The 25,826-nt window shown below is 39.6% G+C and overlaps 1 protein-coding gene and 1 long non-coding RNA gene across 5 annotated transcripts in view; both read right to left on the bottom strand.

The window, feature by feature from the left end:
- PTPRC (protein tyrosine phosphatase receptor type C) overlaps positions 1–3,562 on the bottom strand; it is a 66,587-nt gene extending 63,025 nt beyond the window's left edge. For 2 of the 4 annotated variants that reach the window (XM_014250863.2, XM_014250864.2), the window contains exon 1: positions 3,290–3,534. In XM_014250863.2, the coding sequence (XP_014106338.1) occupies positions 3,290–3,356 (67 nt within the window). In that variant the 5' untranslated portion in view covers positions 3,357–3,534. Of the gene's footprint in view, positions 1–3,289 lie in introns of all 4 variants that reach the window. The other 2 variants (XM_014250859.2, XM_014250858.2) reach the window with 2 other exon arrangements.
- A 16,000-nt stretch (positions 3,563–19,562) lies between these two features.
- Positions 19,563–20,632, bottom strand: LOC148183674 (uncharacterized). The gene is made up of 3 exons (XR_015773390.1): positions 20,339–20,632; positions 20,141–20,230; positions 19,563–20,034 (listed from the first exon to the last, which is right to left on the bottom strand). It is a non-coding gene; the product is annotated as an uncharacterized LOC148183674 (long non-coding RNA).
- Positions 20,633–25,826: the final 5,194 nt, after the last annotated feature.

Raw genomic sequence — 25,826 nt, 5'->3', positions numbered from 1 at the left:
GCTGCTCATGGGGCCGTGCTGGAGCACCTGGAAGTGCGTGGCCATGGATAAACCCCCAGCGGAGCAGGAGCACCCTGCAGGGACTGCAGCCGGGGCGAGGCCCTGTTGGGCGGGTTTGCTTCCTGAGGGGACAGTGGCTGTGGGTGAGGCCGTGCGGCAGCAGATCTGTCCCTGAGGGCACTGAGGCCCATGGACAGGGCCGTGCTGGAACAGCCGCCCCTCAGAGCCCCTGTGGCTGTGCATAAATCCATGCATGTGGATAAGGCAAACAGGCGTCCCCTGAAAAGACTGGCTCATAGACAAGGCTCCACTTGGAACAGGTACAGCCCTAAGGGACTGCATGCAGTCTGTGGGTAAATCCAAGCTGGAGTAAAGGCAAGGGGAAGAGTCCATTGCAATGTTAAACTCCTTCATTGCAAGGAGTTCATTGCAATGATAGGGAGTAAGAGGCTGTAATAGAAATTTAAATTGTTATAACCCATTATTTGAGTTGCATATTATAGGAAATACGATAACAAGAACCAAAGTAACCTATGAAGGAGAAGCCTTACAAGAAACAGAGCAAGTGCATCAGGAACCCCAACTGAGCTAGCTGGCTTGGGTGCCCAATAACCATGAAACAAACCAGCTCTCCTGTCCTGAGTACCACCACAACATGGAACCCAAAATCATGGACTAAATGGACTCAATGGACATGATGTGGATATTTTATGAACATTTTGAAGTGGTTGATAGACTGAGGGAATAATATCTGTGTATTATACCAAAGGATAGGAAGTCAGGTGGTGGTTAATGTTGTATTGGACAGTGTGGGACATAAACAGTATGGGATAAAGAAGAAATCCCTCTACTATCAGCACGGTTTTCAGCACAAACCCAACACATAGTCCCATACTGACTGCTACATCCAAAATTAACACTATCCCAGACAAAACCAGAACAGTGTGCCTGCAGAAGCTGGATACTTTTGGGGAAAAAAAAAAGTCACACCCAAAACTATCAAGTAATTATTTAGTTTCCTGAAATAAAGGAAATGGCTCAGAAGTGGGTGAAAGCTTTTGAAAGCTGTCAAATCACTAATACTTTTGTGGAGGAAGGGGGGAACTTGAAATAATGATCTAATGGAAACAATGCTTGTTCTGCAAGCATTTCTTTTTTTCTAAAGGGAAGCAAAGGTTCTATTCTGCCTTCTTTGGGCTTGGTTAGGGGTTTTTAGGGGTTTTTAGGAGAGAGCTTTGGGGCATTGGTTGGTTTTTTGGGATGCTTGATTACCACTACAGATCTCTTTCTTATCAGAAAAAATAGTTGGATACATACTTTTTATTTGAGGGACTTACACAGTGAAAAGGCCTTTGCAGAGGCTCTAACTTCCTCTATTTTATTTGGTTTAATGTAGTTTGATGTACTTAAAAGTGGCTTGGTGATTACAGGAAATAAGTGATGTTCTATAGAATGTCTGAGCTTGTGGAGGAAGTAAGACAACCTTAAAATTTCTCCTCCTAAATTTTCAAAATCACTGGGTACAATAGGCTGTGGTAAAATAATTTTAGTAATAACAAAACCCAACACTTACAATCAAGTGTCTGAAGAGTGATTGCCATAAAACCAAAGCTTACACCACCCTTTTGAAATGCTGCTCCTCCATTAACAAACCCCTCCCCAGGAGACTGCCCAGTGTCCCTTGGCCACAAGGCAGAGCAATTATGAAGTATAATGGTTCTGCCACCCATGCCACCATAATACTTCTCCGAGAGAAGCAATCTCTGTGCCAAACTACAATCTTAAAAACAAGGCTCATGATGTTGCATACTTGATACTAAAGCATGAGATTTAATTGATTTAAGTGTAGTAGAGAGGAGTTAAAATATTTCCTTGATGCTTTTAGGTTTAGTAAATGCAGAGAGGAACTGGCTCAAGTCAGACTACTGTGTGTGAACAGAGAAAAATAACTATTACTTGAAATAAATTGCTACTACCTATTTATCCATCTCCCAGCCCTCTCTGTCAGCTAACATGTTGACTGTGGAGGTGGCTGAGAGAGCAGACACTAACCGGCCTTTTCCAGAGAAAAGGTAGCAGTGGGAAGTCTCAGAAAGATTTACAAAGTGGAAAGTAGGACAGCAGATAAAAAAAAAAATGGACAGGAAAAGTAAGAGATTTTGTTCTTTTCCACTACAGTGCAGCATTCACTTGTTTTCTTATAATCTCCAGCAGCTATCAACCAGATTTATGCAGTGCTGTCTCTGTTCAGAGAATTTGAGGGACAAGAGAGATAATGCTCAGGCTTCAAATGCTCTTCTTAGCTGGTTATCAACTAAAGGCAGATAATTTTGTTGCTTACATCAGTATAGACCTGGAGTTACTATAGTGACACGAGGGTAGAAGCATGAATAAATTCAATGTAAATGAAAAGAGATTTCAGTCTCCATGTAACTCACTACCATTTCAGAAAAAATATTTCAAGCCGCTTTGTCTGCCATCAACTATCCCAAATTACATTACTAGCTAAACTGATAGAAGATACATATACATAAAATGTTGCATTTTCTGCAGCAGAAAATATTTTCTTGAACAGGGATATTTTTGTGACTTTATATTAAGTATAACCTCAAGACTAATTGCTTTTCTTCCTACTTTCTTTGTCTGTAACATCTAACATGTTTTGCAAGATCATCCTCTTGGGCTCTATCTTTCTCTCAAAAAGTCAAGCAACAAATTCACCTTCAGTGGGGTAATTAAATATTCCAAAGACTATTTAAGGAGCAGTTTTTACAAAATAAATAAATAATTTCTATTTTACAAAATAAATAATTTACCAATAGTAGAGATTAATTTACTTTCACGTACTTCTAACTTTTACAATTTAATACTAACCCCCTGGAGTAAAAAAATCAAAACTTGAGGAACTCTAAGCAGATTCTGTGATCATGGAGTGGCTAACATTGACAAGATTTTTTTTCTTGAAGGACTTGAACACCGAAAACTATCATGAGATGAAGCTGAACATAAAAACTACATGGAACATGTTCACATAAGACGCCTAAATATATTCTTTTTCAAATTCAGCTACAAATGTGGTTGGTTTTTTTAAATGATTCGTATAACTCTCACTCTACGTGGAAAACATTTTAGCCAAGTACCTAGGTTCTTACACCATTGCATACAATTGTATTCTAATTTCTGAACCACAATGGTATTTCTCCACTTTGCAAAGCTTTTCATTGGTTTTACATCTACAGAGGATATTTAGGGATCAAAATGAGAGAAAGAAATAGCAGCTGCGACCTACCTTTGAGAAAAGCATCCTGTCCCAGAAATGCAACACCAAATGCTAAGAGTTTAAGCCACAAAAACATGGTTATTTTTGGAAATCAGGTGTATCTTTAAGAAACAGCATGTGTCCCTCTCTGGAAAGCAAAATAAATGTTATCTGTCTGAAAAACAACTTCTTCACAAAATTTGAACCCAGAAGGAGACTAACTAGGCACATACATTGCACTGCCTGCTTATCTGAGAAGGAGTTGCTTCCTCTGTTACCCTAACTAACCACTCACAAACTCGCAATGCACTGTAGTGATGTCAGAGACAATTACTTCTTCAAAAAACTTCTTTCAGTTTCCAGGAAGTCAAAGGGGTTTTTCTTAGGTTCCTGCAGTAATACTTAGCTTCCTTAATTCAACTAAAGTAGATTATTTTCAGCTATTTTTTTTCTTTGCACTTAGGAGCTACACAAGACTTCACTTTACATAGGACTGGATTTGGCACAGTCATTTTTTTCCCTCGATATGCACTTTTCTGGATACATTCACTGATTCCCATATATGTTATGTATGTTTCTTGAGATTTCTGTTGAGAGAAAGAGAAACCCTAAGCACGACTCACCAAAATACTTGTTCTGTCAACAAGGCCTTCATAAAAATGTATCCTCAGGTGAAGTCATCATCATTAAGTGATGATTAAATGAAAACCCTTTAAAAATAAGTTGAATTAGATGATCTCTAGAGGTCCCTTCTACCCCTAACTATTTCATGGTTCTGTGGGTTATATTTCTGCATCTTTCTACAAGGATGTCTTTCTGGGTATGACAGTAATACACAATATATAGAGGCAGTCTAATTATGTTTTCTGTATTGTTTATAATTGGAGAACTCAATACAATTCTTTACTATGATAGTGCAGGATTGTTGGAACTTTCAGGAATTTGATAAAAGATACAGCAAAAACATTTTCCCTCGCTGCATGCACTGAGTCAGTTCTCAACAACTTGGTAACAAATGTCCCTTATATAGTAGACTACAAGGGAAAGAAGTGTTTGATTGCTTCTCTTATTGAAGATCTCCAAGGTTCTAAAAGAACTAGCAGAACCCTGTTGTAAGACAGATAAAGAAGCAAAGAGAATATTTTTGTCTGCCTATTCATAAGTCCTTCAGAGACTTCCTAAGCATCACACAGGAAAAAGTTGCACAAATTCACATAACAATTCACAAATGACATGACTGAATCCAACTCCTTATAAGATTAAACACATTTTCTACAATTTTGAGTCAAGTCTTACAACACAAGCCAAAATGTTAGCTGTCATTAAGTAGTATGTCTCCATAAAAAGTAGCTGTAATAATTATTATATTGTAAATGTGTTCAAAACAAAACTGATCCAGTTATATTGCTCTGACACTCCAGAGACTCCAATTTTGATATAAAATAATTTCACCATCCTGGAGTTGACACAAATTTAATTTGGACTATAGCCATATATTATCTGCAGCACCGACATCTTAGTCACTTTTATCCTAGACAAAAGCAGGATACCAGCACGGCTGACATGTGCCATCTGATGAGTAGAGTGCATGACATCCTGTGAAGAATGTCTTGTAAAGGTTCTCAAAGAGAACCAGGCTCCATTCCCACCTGACCTTCCCCAGTAGTTTTATACAACTGCCACTCAACTCCTCAAGCTGCAACCCCAAGACAAATTCCTGCAGAGTGGATCTTTTCTGGCTGTGTGATATTTAAAGAGCTTCCACAGCACTGAAAGATCTCAACATACCCTATAATTTAATGAGAACATCACACACTCCAGTGATCCCACCATTCTAGGTATATTGCTAACCATAAATCATCAGCTGTTAACATTAACGACCAAAGTTACGAATTAATGTAAGTAGGACACAGAAATGTTGGAGCAAGTCCAGAGGAGGGTCACAAAGTTGAGAAGAGGATTGGAGCACCTTCCTATGAAAATAGGCTGGGAAAGTTGGGGCTGTTCAGCCTGGAGAAGGTTGTGTGGAGACCTCATCTGAAGGGGCCTAGAGGGAAGCCAAAGGACTCTTCATCAAGAGCTGCAGTGACAGGACAAGGAGTAACAGGTACAAGCTGAAAGAAGGAAAATATAGGTTAGATATTAGGATGAAATTATTTATTGTGAGGGTGATGACTGGTACAGATTGTCCAGGGAGGTTGTGGATGTCCAAACACTGGCAGTGTTTGGTTGGATAAGGCATTGGGCAATCTGGTCTAGTGGAAGATGCCCCTGCCCACTAAAGGGAGGTTGGGACTGGATGATTTTCAAGGGCCCTTCCAACCCTTAACATTCTATGATTCTGTTAGAACTCATGAAGTCTTTTTCCAAACATAAACCACAGTCTCCCAAGGTTAAGCCCAAAACCCTCCTTTGGAGGGAATGGCAGAATTAATTTATTCTACTTGCATATTAAACAATGGACTGTTAAAATAAATCTTTTCTCAGGACAGAACCTGAATTTTTAATTGGCCAACATGATTATGTCAGTATGTAACTAGAGCAGTATACTTCCCCTGTGCTGGAAAGAATCGAAGCCAGAACCATCCGTTTGTATTAATAAGGATTTCTAAAATTACATTAAAATTGTGCAGCTGCTTAAGTTACTTACCTCTTTGGAAGTCTTTCTCTTTTGTAAGCTATAAAGAGCCGCAGTACCTCCTAAAAAAAAACCCTAGTTTAAGATGCAAATCTTTCCTTGGCTGATTCACCTGTCTTGAAAATACATCAGTTTTGTTAAATTATCATAAATATCTCCTATTCTGTGCTATTAAAAACCAGCTCAAAGGGCAATTGTATCACAGCTGCAATAAAAGTTTAAAAATGTAAGTGCCAAATAATAATCAATTTTCATTTCAATTTGCATCTGAAGGCTTTGGAAAAAGATCACGAATCCATGCCTCCTTCCTCATAACAAAAACTTAAAGAGCCCTCGAAATGTAAAGAACAGAAAGGGAATTCAAAGAAGAAAGAATTAAAGCAGTATGTCCTTGCTCCAGATAAGTTTCAAATACCATTATGAAGCAATTTGCATCATTTTATATTGAAACTACATTGAAATAATAATAAAATAGGCTGATTCTGTACTTAAGTGGTTTATGAGATGTTTGTCATACAACACGAGCTCTGCCACTTGAAAATGGCAGAAATTTCTATGCTGAAGCTACCATATACTAACAAATAAATTAACCACTACAGTTTACATCTAAAAAAAAAATACAAAAAAAAACAAGGAAAAGCAAACAACAAATGAAAAATAAAATTAGTTGCGTTTCAGAACTTGCTAATATTTCACAGGCATACAAGCAGACTATATTCAACTTCAACACTTAAAACACACCACAACTGGCTCTGACTGACAGTCACAAAAGTTAAAAAAAATGCTCTTACTGAGACACTGAAATGAAAACATACTGTTGGAATCCATATATTCAGATTCCTTATTCTTACACTAGATTTCTGAAACAGATGATCTAAGGAGAGAGAGAAATTGATTTATTCTGTGGAAAGATGCAGTGAAAGTTCCCACTGATTTTGATTTGCATTGATTTACACCTGATTCAGATGTCCCACATGGGAGTAATAATTGATGACTAAGGAGATGATGACAAAGGTATCACCAATGCTCATTCCAAATTCTCTTTCTCTTCCACTTCTGAGTCAGTCCTAGGAATATTCACTCATCCCCCTGGGTAACCTGGGAGGGGGAATCTGGTTCTCTCACTGCTAATAAGACCACAGCATTGGAGTCAGGAGCTGTGATCCTCAAAACACTCTACACACCCATCTCCATCCACAGAGACATCCACTTAAGTCTCCTCATAAGACATCAGACAAAACTGCTCTAAGTGCTCTGTGACTGATGTTAGACAGTGCAAAAGCTCTGCCCAGATACCAAACACTCCTACAGCTTACTGAGAGACACCAAGGTCACTCACAGCCTCCACATTCCCTGCTAACTTGCTTTCCACCAGGAGGTGTTTCTGTAACTGTTTTGTAAATTGTGCTGCTCAGAGGCATCAGCTTACAGGGTGTGACAGAGGGAGGGAGTAAGCACACATGCATGACACTTCTGTCCCAAAACAACACCACAATATGCTAATGCAGCTAAAAAATACCTTACTATTCTTTGTGGAGAAGCCAAGGAGCTGCTTCCTAGTCCAGTGAAGGCCAGAGCAAAGTACAGAACAGCCATAAAACTCACCACTATTTACCCTAAAGGAAGGGAGAGCTTAACTCTTCAACCATGTGATATTATTTGGGATTCCCCTTTTCTACTCCGAGAGTGTTCCCCAAACCATTACCTATCTCTGCCAGGTACTACTGAGCCAGGAGGAAATAGACTGGAAAGAATAAAGGAAGGCAACTGTAGCAGTAATCAGGGTATAAAATGCAGATTCATACAGTCACAAGCCAAATAAATCTGTTGCAGGTTGCACTCAAAGACTGGCCCACTCTGTATGTGCCATCAGATATCAACAGCCACCCTTCCCCTGCACTCTGACACCTACAGCACCTGTGCCACCCAAAAATGAACGTTCTTGGTGTGCCATAGGAACCAGGACTGAAAGATGCCAGTGAAACCTCACTGTGTTCTCTCTTCATATGATTTCATGCTGCTCAATTTCACCCTGTGTTCATTTCCCTAAGAGTTTAGCCAGATAATATTCACCTTCCTCACACAACACGAATTCCAAGTCCAGATTTTCAAAGTCATTATGGTTTCACTTTGGCATTCATCACCAAGAATTTTAACTGGGGTGTATTTGTTTTTTGGAGGGTTTAAGAGGCATGGAGAATGAGGGCTAATTCAGGCAATGGTGTTCTTCACTGGTACCTAAACCTAATGCTGTTTTGTGTTAAGTGTTTACAAAATGTGCTATAAATTAGTGTTCTCAAGAAATGTATTCTCAAGAACTCACCCGTGTTTTCCTTTTGTTCAGAGGCCTTGATAGAATAACTATATAACTATATAACTAGCTAACTAACTAATAAATTCTCTACATACTCCATACATCATTTGGATTTAAAGTAATGCAGACTTTGTTTTGCATAATTTCCCTTGCACTGAAGTCAACTCGCATGACTCAGCTCAGTTACAGTGATACTCAACACACTGCATATCAGAATTAAGCAGTTCCACAGAAACTGAAGTCACATGCTTTTGCAAACACTAAGGGACAGAGGATAAATTTATCCCAAGGGCAACTCTGTTTAAATCAAGGGGGTTACCTGCATTATGCATTTTATCCAGTAAATTTAATTTGACAGTCTTACTGTGAAAACATTGTTCGTGCTAGAGAATATATAAGTCTTGATATTTCACTGAACATTTGCTAAGGAATCTATTTTTTACATAGTTTTCTAGGCTTGTTTTCAATTGCCAAGAACTATTTCCTGAAGAAAGAAAACATTTCTACTTACAGTGTCATATTGGATCAAATTATTTTAAGGTCAAGAGTAAACAGTAGAGCTCTTTGTGCAAGCATACTGCTCAGCTGCTATCAACCCTCAGGCAATGATGATTTGACATCTTCACTTCATATGTTGCCTGCATGATCTGTGCTGTACCTGCTCAGGACAGAGAACATATTCTGGTATCCCTGAGGCGCTCTTCACAAGCTGGCCCAAAACAAGCAATAAGCCTATGAGAAGCTCCTGGGGGTGCCAGGAGTGCTTCTTTCTTACACATAAAATCAATCCAGGATAACAGTGAGCTCAGTTATTATGAAATTAATGTTCTTTAATACCTCCTTTTAACATGCCCACTTAGAATTTGCTACCCTTAAACAGTGTCAGCATACCCATAAGCCCTGGGATTTGTCAGACTTGTGCTGAACATCTGCTCCACCTCCTGGTTTTGAATGAGTGCTGTATGCTAAGAACAGCTCAGGATTGAGCTTTGTGTAAGGTGCTCAAATATTGTACAGTGAATGAGATAATTTTACATTATAAAACATCAAATAAACATTTTTACCTGCAGTGTCTTTTCTTTGTATCCTTCCATCATTCATTTTGAAAGGGAAAATGAAAAGGAGGAATGACAATTAATTGAATATTTGCATCCCCTGGACCACTTACTGAACTCTCATTCAGAAGAGCTCTTTAGTGGTGGCAGACTTTTCCTCCTCTTAGTCTAATTCTGTTTCCCCCACCCCGTTTCATTTCCTCGTACAAACTTCTTGGGTTCTACAGGTACTCATATGACTGTCTCAACAAATGAAGAACCACAGTTTTAAAGGGCAGTGAACTGAAGGCCAGGCAGGGCATTGTTCTCTGAACAATCAGACTGAAACTCAGGAACACCACCCCAGCTGGAGATACCTGGAGATATCCTCTGTGCCAGATCTCCCCTAACACCTTCACCAAATCCACCCTGCCTTCAGCTAAACTGGTTACTTGCTGATGACTTGGTACTAGATAATCTATACCTGCTAGGTAATTTTCCCAAATTATATGCAGAATTATATTCTATTTCATAACACTCTGCAGTAAATGCTGTCTTACCTGTACCATAAAGTCATGGTTGTGCAATGTTTGCAGAAGGCCTGACAGAACATGAGTCAAAGCAATAGTAGCGCCTGCCAACACAAAAGAGCCCACACAGAAAAATAAGAAAATGCTTACAAACAGCCTTTTCTGAAGTCTTTACATTCTGGTTCCATTGCAGATCACTGGGCATTCCCTTACCTCTTGAACATTGCTTTCTGTGTGCTCTGTACCAAATACAAAAACCTGTTTATTCTGAAGTTAATACATAGGGTGGGCTTTTCTTTTTTTTTTCTTTTTTTTTTCTTTTTTGTTTTTCTTTAATGTTTTTTTAATGCTGAACTTGAACTGAAGCAGGCCAGGACTAGAGCCAGGGTAAGCTACTGAACCCATGGTTCAGGCTATCTCCCTACAATATGCTACTTCAGAGCTAACTGCTTTCTAGTCTGTTGTAAATGAGCAGACCAGCTTGCCTTCTGTGAGTCTGCTGTCCCCTTTTCTGTTTTTCCCAAGCAGGTATCTTCTCTGATATTAACTTCTGTATTCTTTGCTTCTACCACTGTATCTTGCTTCCTCTGAGACTGCTTCTCACCTGGGGTGCCAGATTTATTGTCATACCTTATTAGCTGCAGTCTACAAGCCCTGGTGTTTTACTATCTGTCAGATGACAGTGCTTATAGCCAAGAGTATTTGTGTGCATTTTTCCAACACAGGACTACTCTTTAGCAAATGTTTTTCTAACATCCCAGCTATGATTATGTTTTGGATAGACATGCAGTCCCACAGCTGATCGTAGTCATTTTTGTACAGAAGCACAAAATGCCTTTGAGCAAGGTGTTTATAAGCATAAACCACAAATCTTTACCTAGAAGGCTGGTCTGCTTACAGTGATGCTGTTGGTCATCTTCTGATCACCCATCTCCTGCCCTTCTTCACATTGTGACATGATTTTTCTCTTTGGGGCTGTCCAAAAGGGTTAGAGAGATATCTTCAAAGATAAGCATGTGGCAGGCATTACATCTTCCTCAGTGGCTTGTCAAGAAACTACTGCTGTAAATCTAAAATAGTCTGGAAGATTTCTATAATCTAAACCCACAATAGTCATCTTTGAATTTGAAACAGTTAGGAAACCAAACTGATCCCACTGATTTATTTACCTTGTACATCAGGCTCTCTATCTCCCTCCCTCAGTCACCATGCCACTAAGCCATTCAGTTTGTTTCACACACACTACAGGCCATCTTAAAATGTGACAAATTCATAATCCTGATATTCTGAAAAAAAAAAAAGTCTGCCTAAAGATGCACTGGATGTCTTGGTTTATTAGTTTATTCTCACACTAAAAAACAGAAAATTTAGGAAAGGCAGTAAATTCTAAACTTTACAGAAAAAGAGTTACGCAAAAGTCATTCATGTAATTGCAAATATTTCTTTATCACTTCTTGTTAAAGGGCATAATTAGAGTCAGCTAACAGAGGTGCAAAAATATTGCATAAATACTTTTAAAGTAACAATCATGTAAACAGTAGATTTGTGCAAGACAAATCTTGGCAGAGTCAAGTAAATATTTGAGTGATTTAGGACAGGTAAGAGAAAAGACAGCATTGAGAAGTCAAACACTGAAATAAATAGATTTGTTTTGATATTTGGGTTTTCTAGCTAAATTCTATTTCACTATAGGACATTTCTTAATAAACACTCAAAGACATTTAGCACAAATTGGCTATTTTAACTGGGTCACAAAGCTCAAGAAACATATTGCTGAGGCTTTATAAACACATACAATCTGTGCATACAGTGCAATGGAAGAGTCAAAAATAACCAAAAAAAAGATGGTGGAAGGGGAGGAGGGAAAACTGGTAACCCCATGCTGTGGTATTGCCCAAACACCTGGAATTCTCAGACTGTGTAAACCACTGAATCACAAGAGAAGCAAAACAGTATTAGATTAATTTCTTTCAAGAAAAAAAACCCTGCCATGTTTCTCATAAAACAGAACCCTAAGAAACACCACAATTTCACAACTATTTTATAATATCTGACATGTGTACACTGCCAAAAGTCTAATCGCTGGCTAAAAAACGAAAAAAAAAGGCAAAAAACTTAGTATCACTATTGTTTCCTAAGTTTTATTCTAAAAAGTGATAAAATGCTAGCAATATAAATTATTAGGAAGAATGGCTCATTTTTCCCATACCAAGCTAATATACTAATTTGGTAATGTGTTCTCACTCCCCAGATCAGCATAAAATATTTGCACATCCTCTTTCTGCCTTACAGCAAGTGATACTTCCTACACTTAGTACGTTAAGAAATATTACAGAAGATGAAACTTCATGCAACAATTGTTTAGAAAGAGTCTCTGTCTGTTTTTGTCTTCTTCTCATAAGATCCTCTTTAGAGTTTATGAGATTCTGTGTTAAAATATAGAGGCGTTATTTAAAATTGATTTTGAATCAAACCAAAAATACAGTGCCAGTTCCTAGAACAAAGTCTAGGACTGTAAACCTGTAATCTGGTAAACAAAAATTAACGCTTTTCCTTCAGACAAAGCTATGCTGAGCAATCTGAACCTCATTTTATTTTGATATCCCAGCTTAATTTTCAGTTTACTGAGGTTCAGAAAGTTGCTCCACACTGATCAATAGACACGTTCCAAAGGGGCAAATTTTCTGAGACTTTACTCCCTCCACCAGCACACTCATTTTAGGTGAAGGAGATCAACCACCATGGAAAAATACAGATTCACAAATAAGTTTGTTTAAGAAAAGCAAATAACCAGTTCATTTTCCTTGCCTTCTACTGTAAACAGGAACTTAAAGACAGATGATAGCAAACAGAACAAGACCTGCCTGCCCTCCACTGCCCCTGATCAAAGAATTCTTGGTGCTATTCCTTGCTCTCAGAACCTTCCTTTCTCCAAATTTCCCACATCTGCCTGAAATAAATCCTGCACTGTCTCACTACTCTTCACAGACAGTTCACCTTCTTGAATCATGAATATGTAAGGTCAGGCTTACATACACCCCATTCTAGCTGAAAATACCTTTCACATACTACTACAATTTTTGGGCACCAAAATACCAGTCCTGAGGAAAACAATCTCTGTGCATATTTTTACATGAGGAACACAAGCAGGGTGAGAAAAGAGAAGTTAAAAAACAAGGTGGGAAAAGCTTTTCTCTGCTGCTTCCACAATGGTCTCTGCTCTACTCCAAGAGGTAACAGGAAGTAGAAAAAGTAGTTTTGAGAAAGCCTGGGTTTTATACATGTCCTAACTCATATTAGAAAGTTAAGCAGGCTGAAAATATACATATATTTGTACAACCATATAACTGTGGGATCTCTCTGAAGATCATTCATCTATACTTATTTACCTATTTTAAATAGTTTTATATTTTCATTAACATTCAGGTTAATTAAGGGGCAAAATATTTTGATATTCATGATCTACAACAATTTGTGTGATTATGTGTAAAATATGTGAAAACATTTTTATAAATTATTTACCAATCATCCAAATCTCCTATAACTGTTTCTTGAACAAGTAAGAGCTCAAAAGGAAAAACAAAACCCCAAAGTCCTGTCAAATAGAATTTTTATTTTAAATCCCAGCAAATACCCACTTAAACTACTGATACTACTTTTTATGCTGTATAAAATGTATGCAGTGGAAGCAAGTTTTGTTTAACTGCAATATTAGATATATTTAATATCTTTACTGTTGTGAAAGATCATCAGCAGTGTTTTTCAGGACTGTCAGATTAAGACTATTAGATCAAGTAAAGCTATAACTGAAAACCAATAAATATTTCTGACTGCTGCTTCTTGCTTTTGCCTCAGCTTGGCAATTGATGCTGCTCTTAGCTTTCCAATCTGGTTTCATTTTCTGGTTCCTGTATGATAATTACCAAGGCCCAGAAATGGTGCAGAGCTGCAAAATTCATTAACTGAGGACCTGAATACAACCATCTTTTCCAGATAAGTGACATTCCAGCTACATCAGTTAAGCCACAATTTCATTTATGTTGTCTCTGGTAGCTGTTTTTGCAACTGGACTTTCTGGAGATTGGCTAAGGCATTTTGATGCAGCCCACTGCAGTTCCCTGAAGTAAGGAATACTCTGAGAGCTGAAAACAGCAGTGCTGATATCCTGGTCCAGAATCTCCAACCTCAGTTTAACATACTGAAACACTTGAGGTGAGTGCCTGTCTTCTTACCTTTGGAATGCTTAGATGAAAGGATTGATCCTTTCTGGATAACCTATCTGATATCTCAGCTTTCATTCTGTACATCAGAGGCATCAAGCTCCTTTTCATCAATGCGGATGCCAGAGATACCAGCACTTTCTTGCTGAAAGCAGGAAAGTACAGAGACAGATACATATCATCCATTTGCTCATCTAAGGACTACATTAAAGATTTGGTAAGACCTTTTGAGTAAAATGCCTCAAGATTTTCTCAATTGATAAGCTGCTTTCCTAGCTCTTGGGGTGATTTGAAGCTTGCACTGAACTAAAGCACACGTGACACTGACTCCCAGGTGCTGCAGGATCTACAAACCCTGCTCTGGGGCAGGGGAGAGGTTGCAGAAGTGTGCAGACACTTGAAGTTCTGTCCAGTCCAAGTGCTTGGAGCACATCTCTTGCTCTCCCTGGCCCCTGGCTGCTCTTTCAGCTTGTCAATACCTCCCTTTTGACATGAAAGGACTTGTACACATTGTATGGAGCAAAATGATTCACTACACAGCCCTCCCAATAACACTTTTGGGCAGTATCTTTGATGAGATGCATTTTATGCCTCAGTGTGTCTGGGCTTGTACTTTAACCATGTATTTCAATCTACCTGTGGTAAACACAGTTACCAGTATCTCTTCCTCCCCTTACCTGTTTAAGTGTGAGGTTGTAGTTTTCTATGTTTAAAATAATAGCTTTATGGCCATTTCTGCAGGATTATTTGGAATAATTTGAACACTTTCATCACTGGATGACACACTGCTAGTGCAGAGATTTGTGCTGTCCTTCTCCTAAGCTGGAGACAAGCACTGACAGAGGCTTTCCTTCTTCCCCAGCTGTCCCTTGGCACACCAGTGCTCAGGGAAAGGCACCCTTTGACAGCCAGCTCTGTGCAATGCACACATGTTCTGGTCGAGCAATGCAATTGCAAGTGGGAGAGAAGGAGAGGAGAGGGATGAGGAGAGCAGAAGAGAAAAGCAGATTGTGGAGCAAGAAGTGGTGGTCACTGAGAGCTCTGCATAAGCAAGTGGGACGCTGGTAAAAATCTCAGCAGAGAAAGCACAGACAGCAGTACAATGCAATGTGCTTTTACTACATCCAGCTGCACTTAGATGTCAGGCTGCTGTGCCCTACCCTCGACTCTACAGCATCTGTGAAGTACCAAGGTGTGCCCCAAAAGGGCAGTGATCCACAGAATTCTCACTGCATCTGGAGGTACACACAGGAACATGTACATGAGTATGTAAGGATGGATGAAGTTGCAGAATAACTGTCATTTTTCCATGAAAGGGTTATCAGGAAAAGAGGATCCTTTAAATGTTTCGTGTTCCATGCTGCACAAAAACCTATCAGCATACACTTTTGTTTTAAGCAGCTCACACTGCCCAGCTCAGCAAGGGTAATGTTCAAATCTGCTGCTAAAATTAATGTCACTAACATTTAAAGGGTCACTTCTTGGAAGATTTTAGCTCTAAGAACCAGAACAAATACATATCTAGCAAGAAACATGGTAACTTAAGATTTATAACTTGACCTTGAATTATAGGAAAGTATTTTATAACATTCCAGATTTATGATTTTATTTCCTGGAGACCCTGACTGTAAAAATGAGGGTGGATTTCAAGAAGAAAGTTCAGTTCTGGTTTTCTTAACAAGAAGGTGTCCTTGAGCTGTGTAATCTCATAACATAAACCAGACAATCTTTCAAGAAATCTATGTTCTTCCTTAATTGTCTCATAGCTAAAGGCTTTAAAACCAAGAAGAGGTATGTACTTCCTCACATCCACAGATGCAGACACTGAGCAAAATTCTAGCTCTTATTATGCAAATTTCTTGAGATTATATTCTTTTTCTTCATATCCAAATTTTACAAGTACCTTTTCTCTCTCTTGATTTGCAGCCTACACAACCTTTACATTATAACATTTCAGAATTTTCAAATTTATATCACAAAAAATATCCATTTTTAGCTACAATAAAAATTCAGAGGTAAATGCTTTACAGTCTTATGGCCTCACTTCTTCAGTGATGTGTAAACAGACCACTTGTCCTTCAATCATTAAGATTTTCTAGAACAGGATTTCACTACAGAAAACTCGACAGCCTAAACTGATAATAACACACATGCTTATACTTATTTCTTTTGTTTAGGAGTCAAGATCAAAACCTACCTTAAAGTTATTGCATTATTTTCTGTTAGTTTTTCACCTTTCACTCATCTTACAAAAATATAGGGAATGGGAGCACAAAATGAAGAAGCAGAAAAAGCAGCTTCAAAACCTGCAAGTTTACAGTTACTTCCCCTTTCTTGGTTTTCAGGAGTAACTATAAAAAAAAGCACAGATTTTATTTTATTCTTTTCTTCAAAGGGCTGCTGGGAATAGAATTCAAATTATCAGAGGTTCCCTTTCTTATTTAGGGCCACTGACTGACCCTAAGAAAAATGTATTGAGGCATTAGATGTATTTGTTTGAAATACTTGATATTGAAATTCAAACCATTCTTGAAGCAGAATTCCTAACAAGAAGGATTTGTGACAGGGAATCTATAAGATTTACTTTGAAGAAAGAAAATGTATGTTTAAGAGACCCTTGAACCTTCAAAAGAACACCTCCTTCAAAAGGCCCCACCTCACAGCTATAAGGGATTTTCAGAAGTTAATATATTTACATAAAGTGGAAAGACTTGCTAACTGTATAAGGTAATTACTGGAAACAGTGATGTAGTATTGAACAAAATGGTCCTGATTTTCCTTGGCTTTTTTTTCAAAGAAATCCATTATTTCTTTAATCTACACTAAAACTATAGACCAAATCCTGTAGTTCTTACTGAAAAAAAAAGCAATTTTACAGGCCTCATGCTGGTTGTGGGTGCAAAGAAATGGAATACTCCAGTCAGGTGAAGGACAAAAAGAAAAGGAACTTGAAAATGCAGTCCATATGGAAGAAAAATTGTATTTCAAATGCACCAAATAAACACTAAAGACCTATTAGTGTGTATTTGAGCAGCTTTTTCTGACATTTATGACTATACCAATGTCTATTCAGACACACATATATGCTTGTATATTCATGCACCATTCCAGACAGAGCTACCCAGATTAAAAGTCTGGCCCATACTTCTTAGTTTTAGTTAGAATACATTGAAACCAACACACTCTGCTATCATCAGCTAAGACTTCCCTGAGACAGAAATCTATGGTGTCTTATTGCTGCATGTTTCAAATCAGCTTTATAAACTTATTAAAATTATATTTCAGGAAGAGAGGGGTAGAACAGCTAGAAGACACACATACATAGCAGGTCTAGCTGGGTAGTTCAAAGAAATCTATGCATTTATTTTGTTGGGATTTTCTTTTATTTTAAAAATATTTTTCCCCTTCTAGTTTATGAACACCTGAATCCCATGTTTACATTTCTCCTTATCTCTGGAATCATCCTGAAGATGTTTCAGAGAGAGGGGCAGAGACTTAAAAATTATTTTTCCAACAGTGTAGGACTGGTAGAGCTTTTCATCAACATTGCTGTGGACATGATGCATGAGCACATGCACACACCAACCACCACCACACATCCACTCAAGATTCTTCCCTGATCCATAACTGCCAGTATCACTGAAAAAAAACTCCACACTGCAAAATATGGTAGAATGAATGTGAGTGTCTGGTATTTTTGTATGGGAGCTCTCCAGACTTCATTAAAGAATTTTTTTCCCACTAAACACTGCAGTATCATTCAGCCTACACACAATAATATATTTTAATCAGGCAATGATTGCCCATGTGAATCGTTTAAAAAAAACACTATGATCACAGTCAAAGACCCTCTAAGTAATTAAAGTTAAAAAGTGGTATGTTTATTCACCAGTGGGCAGCACGGGGATTGTCCCCAAAAGGCGTGACTGCCCCAAACAAGGTTCTCTTCCCTCTATTTATTTTCCAAAATCTTACATACAAAACACATGCATAACCCCAGCACCTTCCATCCCCATTCAGTATTAAAATGAGGCTCTTAGTCCTTCACGTGTGCACAATTCTTCTCTTGATTTGGGTTGGTGGTCTCAAATTGGGTCAGTGGTCTTCAAAGGATGAAGTCAGGAAAGTCTTCATCAGGTCTCTGTGACCCTCTGGCATGATCCAAGGCCCCCTGCTTGGTGATTGGTATAGAGTCCAGGTGCTGGCCATTGTTCTCACTGGTTTCAATCTGTTCTTACAATGGTTCACTTACTCCACTTCTATTAACAAGTTCATAATAGCAAACAATATAACAATTAGCTCTGGCTTAAGTATCTAATAATCATTAACTTACCATTTGCTTATCTGACTTACATCTTGATCATTATAAATTGCTTCTCTTAGCTAAAATCTTAACTCTTCAAAAATCATGATTCACATGAGGTAAGAACACACAACAAGTAAGATAAGACTACACAACATCTGAATTCATTTTCATTCACCTCCTTTAGTAACAGGGAATCTATATTTAAACAAAATTTTTTATTCAGTTTTGAAACTATCTTAGATAATTCAAATGCATTAGTGACCATCAATCAGTTCCAAATAAATCAATCACTCTAGTTAAACACTTGAGACTGTTTAAAATCATGCTGTATATATGAAGAGGAAAAAATATAAAAATCATTTTTTCTACACATTCACCCCTCTAGAATGCATCTCCATTGACCAGTGTGGAGCAATTTTCTGAACCTCAGTAAACTGAAAATTAAGCTGGGATATCAAACTAAAATGAGGTTCATATTGCTCAGTATATCTCCGTCTGAAGGAAAAGCCTTAATTTTTGTATGCCCAGCATACAAAAGCTATGAAAGAATTAAGCGTCTGTAGCAGCAAAAACTACATAGCTGACCAGGAAGATTACAGACACAAGCATCTCCTAATTATACTCAGCATAACTAACAAGATAGCTCTGAAATTCTAGGACTTCAAAATGACATTGCCTCTTGTTGGATGGTGAATTCTGAAATTTTAAAAGCAAGGCAAAGGCTTCCATTTATGCCACTCTGGAGTGATCCTGTTTCCAATTCATATGGAAATCTGAAGCACTTCTGCTGTGAAATATTCTTTTTCATCTTGTTTCCTCCAAACCAAGCCTACTTCCACCTCACCTAAAACTCTGAACTTTCAGACTCTGTGTAATCACTGCAGTAAATGCAATGAAATCTTCAAGCCATTTCCCAACACTTAGACTTCCTTTGCTGGACTTTTAAAGCCTGTTGCTGTATGGTTGCTGTGCAGAGGCTGTGATTCAGTAACATGAATGAAAACCATGAGCCTGAAAACATTTAACTGAGCTCTTGTTGATTGCAGGGGAAGAAATACAGCCTCTAAGGCTTCTCCATTTTCCCACATGGGTATTAGTGCAAGCTAGAGTACACTAACTCTAGCAGTTACAGCCTAGATGTATGCAGCAGTTTTTCCTCTTTATCCTCTTAAACAAGCCTTAGAAATTAAACTTCACCACTTTTTCTCCACTGCTACCTGCAGCTGCTAGTCAACCTGAGAGACATCATGGGGTGCAGGAAAGGACTGGGTCATCTCTGTATCCTCTCTGGGCCAGGACACAGACAGGCTGTCCACAGATTGCAGTAGAAGCCATGTCATGCCATAGCACTCATGGCTCTTGACCCTGCAGGCTGACCTCTTTGCTGCTGCCTTAGGGGTCAAGCAAACTGCTGGTAGACATGGAACTAAAACATTTCCATTCTCAAGGAGGTGTGCTCAAATCATGTTCCTGCAGAGAACTCTGGGGTTTTCCCTTGCAAAATTATTTTTTAGGTCAGTTTTCTAAAACAAACAGATTCTTTGACAAGGTAGGCTGCAAAGCTGACATGAAAATTTGTAAGCCAAATAACAGGATAACACACACCTAACCACAGGCATAAGCATATGTTCATGCAAACCTTTGATTTGCTGATAACAACCTTACCAGATACTGTCTGAAGTAGGGGAAAGTTCCCATTGCCAACTCATCCCTTTATATATTTAACCTGCAAACTTCAAAACAGCAAAATTTTATATAGAGGAAGTCAAAGTTATCGTAAAGAGTCAGGTTTTTGAACTTCTTACCATCAGCTCCCCTCCCACTCTTTAATTCACATACCTATTAACACAGGTTTCTGTGCTGTAGAGCCTTGTTATTTCTTCAGTATCATCAATGCTTACAATAACAGGTGTTTCACATACTGTAGAACTGCAAAAACAGGAATGTGAGAGAAGAAGAAAATACTGACATCAAACATATTACAGTGAGAGGAGGAAATTTATACTTGGAAATTTCAAGGAAAGGATAGTGCTTTACCTGTAAGAGTTCAGAGCAGTCCCCAGGGTAACAGCACACACTCCTGTTGGGTTTTTTTCCTGGAGTACATGGGACTTAATATGCACTTTATGAAAAAAAATATCAACCTGTTGCTATTACAGCCAGTTTGCACAACATCCGTAACACTTGACACTTGCACATTTATTTGACACATGCAGGTGAGCACCTGCCCCCCATGCCTCACTGAAGCTCGCAAGGAGAAAGCTACTACATCTACCCCTCTTCTTCCCATGTGAGATTCATTAAAAACACGTCTGTAGGAGCCAGCAAAAGGGCTGCAGCCTGCCCAGGGGTCACTCAGCATGAGGCCCCGGGCAGCAGCACTGAGAGCTGGCACGGGCAAAATGCAGGCACGGCTGCTCATGCTGCCACCACAGCTTATTTCATAAAAGCAAAGCTGGTTTTGTTCTGAAGGCGAAGAGGAGTCAAGTGGCCAGAAGGAGGCAGAAAAAGAGTAACTTCTGAGACTCTCAGTACTTTGTATACAGTGTTCACCCTACCTCAAAAAGGGGAAGAAGTGAAATGGACAGATGACCTGCTGTAATGTTGTGAATTCTGGGATACATATATACAACCATCTCTGCTATTAAGAAGAGGATCTCAGGTGGTTTGGAAGGGAAAAATCCAGTAGGGCACACTGACAGAATAAAAGCTATTACTTCTTAGCCCTTTACTAAAGAATTTCAATGGATTTAATTTAATTTCAAGAGTTTTGAGAGCCAAGATAGTGTAGCCTTTTATCAAGGGTTACCATACCCATAAGCATGAAGCTGCTTTTTTAATGTATCTTTTGAGGTTTTTGAAAGCAATCATTTCTTCTTTTGAGAGACTTCTATTACAGCCTATGCCATGCTCTCTGAGAAAGGTTTAATCCACGCTGCTTCTGCTATTACCCATACTGTCAAAAAAGAGCAATGCAAGTATTCACAATATCCTCAGACAGAAATAGAGATACTTTTGTGCTTTCATAGTAGCATAATTCCATTTTTTTCTAAAAAAAAAAGAAAAAAGAAAAAAAATACTTCCAGCCATTTATTTCAAAGATAAAATAGGCAGCTGCTCAGAATTACCAAATTGATAATAATTTGCCTTTATTTTTGATTCCAGCAGCTCTTATCAGACCACATATTTACCAGAGCATACTTTTCATGTCAACATTAACCACATGTAAATGGAGTTCCATTTAATACTAAAAATATATATATTTTTGAAGTCATTCACCTCATTCTTGTTATGACTTCAGAATAGCACAGATAGCACTGAGGTTCCCCTTTAAATGCTGTGTGGTAGCAAAAATCCTCTGGCTCTCTGCAGGGCCAGAAAATATTCCCTGGGATAGACAAGGATCTTCCAAAACGCTCTTCTGTAAAATCTTCTATTCCTCTTTGTTCTACCAGACAAAGTTTGACCCCTAGAACTTTTGTGCCATAACCACAGAAATACAGAGCCAACACCCCACAAAGGAGCTGTGAGGGAGGCCCACAGGGAGCTCTCCCATAGTGGCTCATGCTCCACGGTTCACCATTAAAAGCATAATTGTTGTCGGAAATGCACCTTTTCAGTCTATTACACTTCCAAGACAATGACACCAACCACTTTTGACCTATCTTTGGATCAACACACCTTCTATTTCCCATCCCACGCCAAGGAGAACGCGGCTACGGCGCAGTCGGGAGCAGAGTTTCGGCCGCCTCACGTTATGAGGAGCTGTTATGAGGGCCCCGCTCCTCTGCGGCGGCTCCCGCCAGCTCCACCTCCCCCCAGCCCCACCGGGCACGCAGGCCCATAGCGCACTCTGGCTGCCTTCCCTCGCTGCTCCTCCCGAGCAGGCCGGGCCCGGCGCGGCAGGGAGCGGGGAGCGGGCAGAGAGGAGCGGGCAGAGAGGAGCGGGCAGAGAGGAGCGGGCAGAGAGGAGCGGGCAGAGAGGAGCGGGCAGAGAGGAGCGGGCAGAGAGGAGCGGGCAGAGAGGAGCGGGCAGAGAGGAGCGGGCAGAGAGGAGCGGGGAGAGCGGGCAGAGAGGAGCGGGGAGAGCGGGGAGAGCGGAGCGGGGAGCTGGGAGAGAGGAGCGGGGAGCTGGGAGAGAGGAGCGGGGAGAGGGGAGCGGCGGGAGGCACAGGCACGGCCCCGAACGCAGCCGTGTGGGCAGCCGGGCTCCCCAAGAGGGCTGGCGCGATATTTCGGGACACGGTCAACACACTCTAATGGTGCTTGGTTTAACTGAGCTCTGATGTTACTGGCAAGTGTTTGAAAGAAAAACAAAACTTATCGTGAATTCTGACCTTCTTTTCAAGCCTGTAAGAGGGATAAATGCTCTTCTTTAAAACATACAGACATCCTCACCAGCAGAATTGCCTTCTGCGGAGGCAGATCCCAAATCCCTACCACCTACCAAGAGAATGGGGCGGGGGGGGGAAGTGTTTACACTGCACAAAGGCTTGACAATAAAAATCCTTCCCCTTCTAAAATGAGGAACCGCCTGAGACAGAAGACTCACTACTCTCACAGCCACATGACAAGCAAGAGAAACAACAGAAACACCAGAGATGTGATCTAAAGTGGTGGATAGGCTAAAATTAGTTAATGTTCTGATTTCTTCTGTGAAGGGAGGATAAGTTCTATTTTTATTTTTTTTAATTACACCAAAAACCCTCGAGGTCACTGGAAAGTGATGGACTAGGGATTCTTAATACACACGTGTACTAACGTAAATACATGTACATGTTAGTGTTTAGGAACACTAATTAAAAGTTGATTTTGCAAAGTAAGGAGAAAAACACCTCAGAATTCACTTTCAGAATTGTATCAGAATAACATCAGAAAAATTTACAGACTACCTTACCTAAAGCAACTTCTACTCTAGTCTTAAGAGAAATGTTACCAGTATATCTCATTTTTTTCCACCCCATCTTTTCTCTCTTACTTTTCCAAATAAAGCTTTTCTTCTTCCTATAGAAGTATTAATATTTTCACTACAAGAAATGAAATTCGTACTGCTTTTTCTCATTTTCAGTTTAAGCTGGTGTTGCTCAGAGCTGGGATGAAATACAGTGAAATGACTGAGTAGAAAATTAAGATTTTGTTAAAAGTTAGAAAATTGATGAAACAACCTTAAGCTATATACAAAACAGCAGCACTTAAGTACAATGCAAAGGACCACAGGTACAGCTCCTCTAGGCTGCAAAGCTGAACTATTTTCTTTGTGGTGTCTTTGTTGATCTTGTGAAGTGTAATTTGAGACAGAGCTGAAATTTTCTGATATAGTACACTTGGTTTTCTTCAAGTGAATGTTGAGCTGTGACACAGATGTGAGTTGTTGGTTAGCCTACACCAAGTTCAAAACATATTTATATGGCTCCCCACTTCCCCTCCCTGCCTGCCTGGGTGCACAAAAACACTGATGAAGTTACAAACTTCTTTTGGGAAAGGCAGCAGTGTGAAGAATCATAGAGAAGATGTAATGGTGCAAAAGAATGGGGAAGAAGACAGCAAATAGCTGCACTGGGGAAAGAGGAAAAAAAGAGAAAACTTTTAAATGAAGCTCTGTCTTTGGGTTGGCTGCAACGAAGTTAATTGTTTCATCACATCTGCACCTTGCCAGCTTGCAACTAAAATTGTGCTGATAGCACACCAGTATTCGAGGTGGTGCTGAACAGGGCTTGCAGGGTGTCAGGGCTTTCTCTTCTCAGCTCTGTCGCCCACAGGGCTGGCAGGAGGCTGGCAGTGGGCACAGCCAGGACAGCACCACGGGCTGACCAAAGGGGTGCTGCATGTCACACAGTGCCAGGCTCAGCCACAGAACTGGGGGTTTGGCCTTTCCACAGTACCCCCTCTTTGGAGGCTGACTGACTAGGCACTGGTCTGCTTGTGGGAGGTGAGAAGTGACTTCTTCTGCATCAGTTTGTGTCCCCCTACTCTTTCTCCTCATTTTTAAAACTGCTTTTATACCTTGACCCACAAGTTTTCTCACTGTTGCTCTTCTGATTCTCTCCCCCATGCCACTGTGGGGGAGTATGTGATCTGCTGGGTGGGGATTTGCTGGCTGAGGTGATCACACCATACAGTAAGAAAAGGAAATAACCACAATGATAATGACAGTCAAATTATAAATTAATCTGGAAGTTAGAGACACAGAAACTATGGCTTTTTTTTCTGCTGCTTTTTCTTCTGCACTTCTTTAAAATTAATATTTACCTGAATTATCATACGAGCAGTGATATTTCAAACAAGGACACTTTTTTTCTTTTCTCCTGGATGTTGAAGAGATCTTTAGGAAAAGTAATTAAATATACAGCTCAAACTGTCTGTCTCTGAATGTGAAACCCCCTATGGTTGCGTTATGGTTGGGTTATAAGAAACAAAATTACTTCTATTAAGACACAGGCCAAATTTAGGAAAAAATATGAGCTGCTTTAAAGTAGGTGTTCAATATAGGATCATCAGAGTGCTATGGCATTTGAAGCTGGGGCTGTGTTGCAGACTTGGCCAGCAGTCAATAAGCTCACCCAGACACTGTGGCAGCAAGCTGCCTCTAGCAATATTTTAATATTTATTCGTCTTTGCATACATTTTTGTTCCCATGTTTTTCAGGCCAATGGGTGAAATTCAGGCTGCTGAGGTCAACTGTGGTGATGTCACCACAGTGAAACTGTCAGTGTCAGAAAATGCTGCAGCAAGAATCTTAGCTTGCAGACATAATTACAACTTCACTAAAAAAGGTCATAACTTTTTCTTCTAATATAAGCAAACAGGGTTTTTTAATTCAGAGAGAAAAGACCAGGATTTTCAGATATGAGTGATGGTTTTCACTGTATACTTACCAATTTGTGTACAAAGACCTTTTGCTATTGATGCTAACAGGAGCCCATCACTCTTTCTCAGCCTGACAGATCCTATTGCATTTGAAGGTGCTCCGTTTTTATGAGGAACAATCCCCACCATGCTGCAGGAAGCCATGCAGGTGTGCACCCTGCTTTTCCTCACTTAGGCCTTTCTAAAGCAACAAAACAAATGGCACACAGACCCCCTAAAAGCACCCAAGGCAGCTGTCCTGCCTGACACACTGTTGATCCTAAGGCTTTATCACTGAATCACTGCTGCTGCTTTGAAGCTGTAGCCTGAACACAGTGTGCTACTTAGCACACATCTGCACCTTGCCACAGCAAATGCAGCTCATTTGGAAAGAATTCAGTTCATAATTATAAAAAAAGATACTTAAAAAGTGTGTGCCCTGGGAAATCCAGCCACTGAGACAATGCATGGGAGACCTTCAAGTTAAACACGTTTCAGTGGAAACTCTGCCTGTTGCCCTCCTACATAGAGAGTCTGTGCACACTTAAGCCACAATAAAGGGATGCCACAGCACTCACTATCTTTGCTGCTCAGTAGTAGGTGGATTGAGAAGGTGGTAAACTCATGCTAGATTAGGCTCAATCTGAGTTACAGCAAGCAGATTTTTTTCCAAATAAAA

Source organism: Pseudopodoces humilis, chromosome 10 (assembly GCF_049639895.1).
Source record: "Pseudopodoces humilis isolate 2021_Gansu_Grassland_sample_001 chromosome 10, ASM4963989v1, whole genome shotgun sequence".
Lineage (NCBI taxonomy): Eukaryota > Metazoa > Chordata > Aves > Passeriformes > Paridae > Pseudopodoces > Pseudopodoces humilis.
Note: the sequence above shows the minus strand (reverse complement) of the source record. Positions and strands in the feature narration are given on the sequence as shown.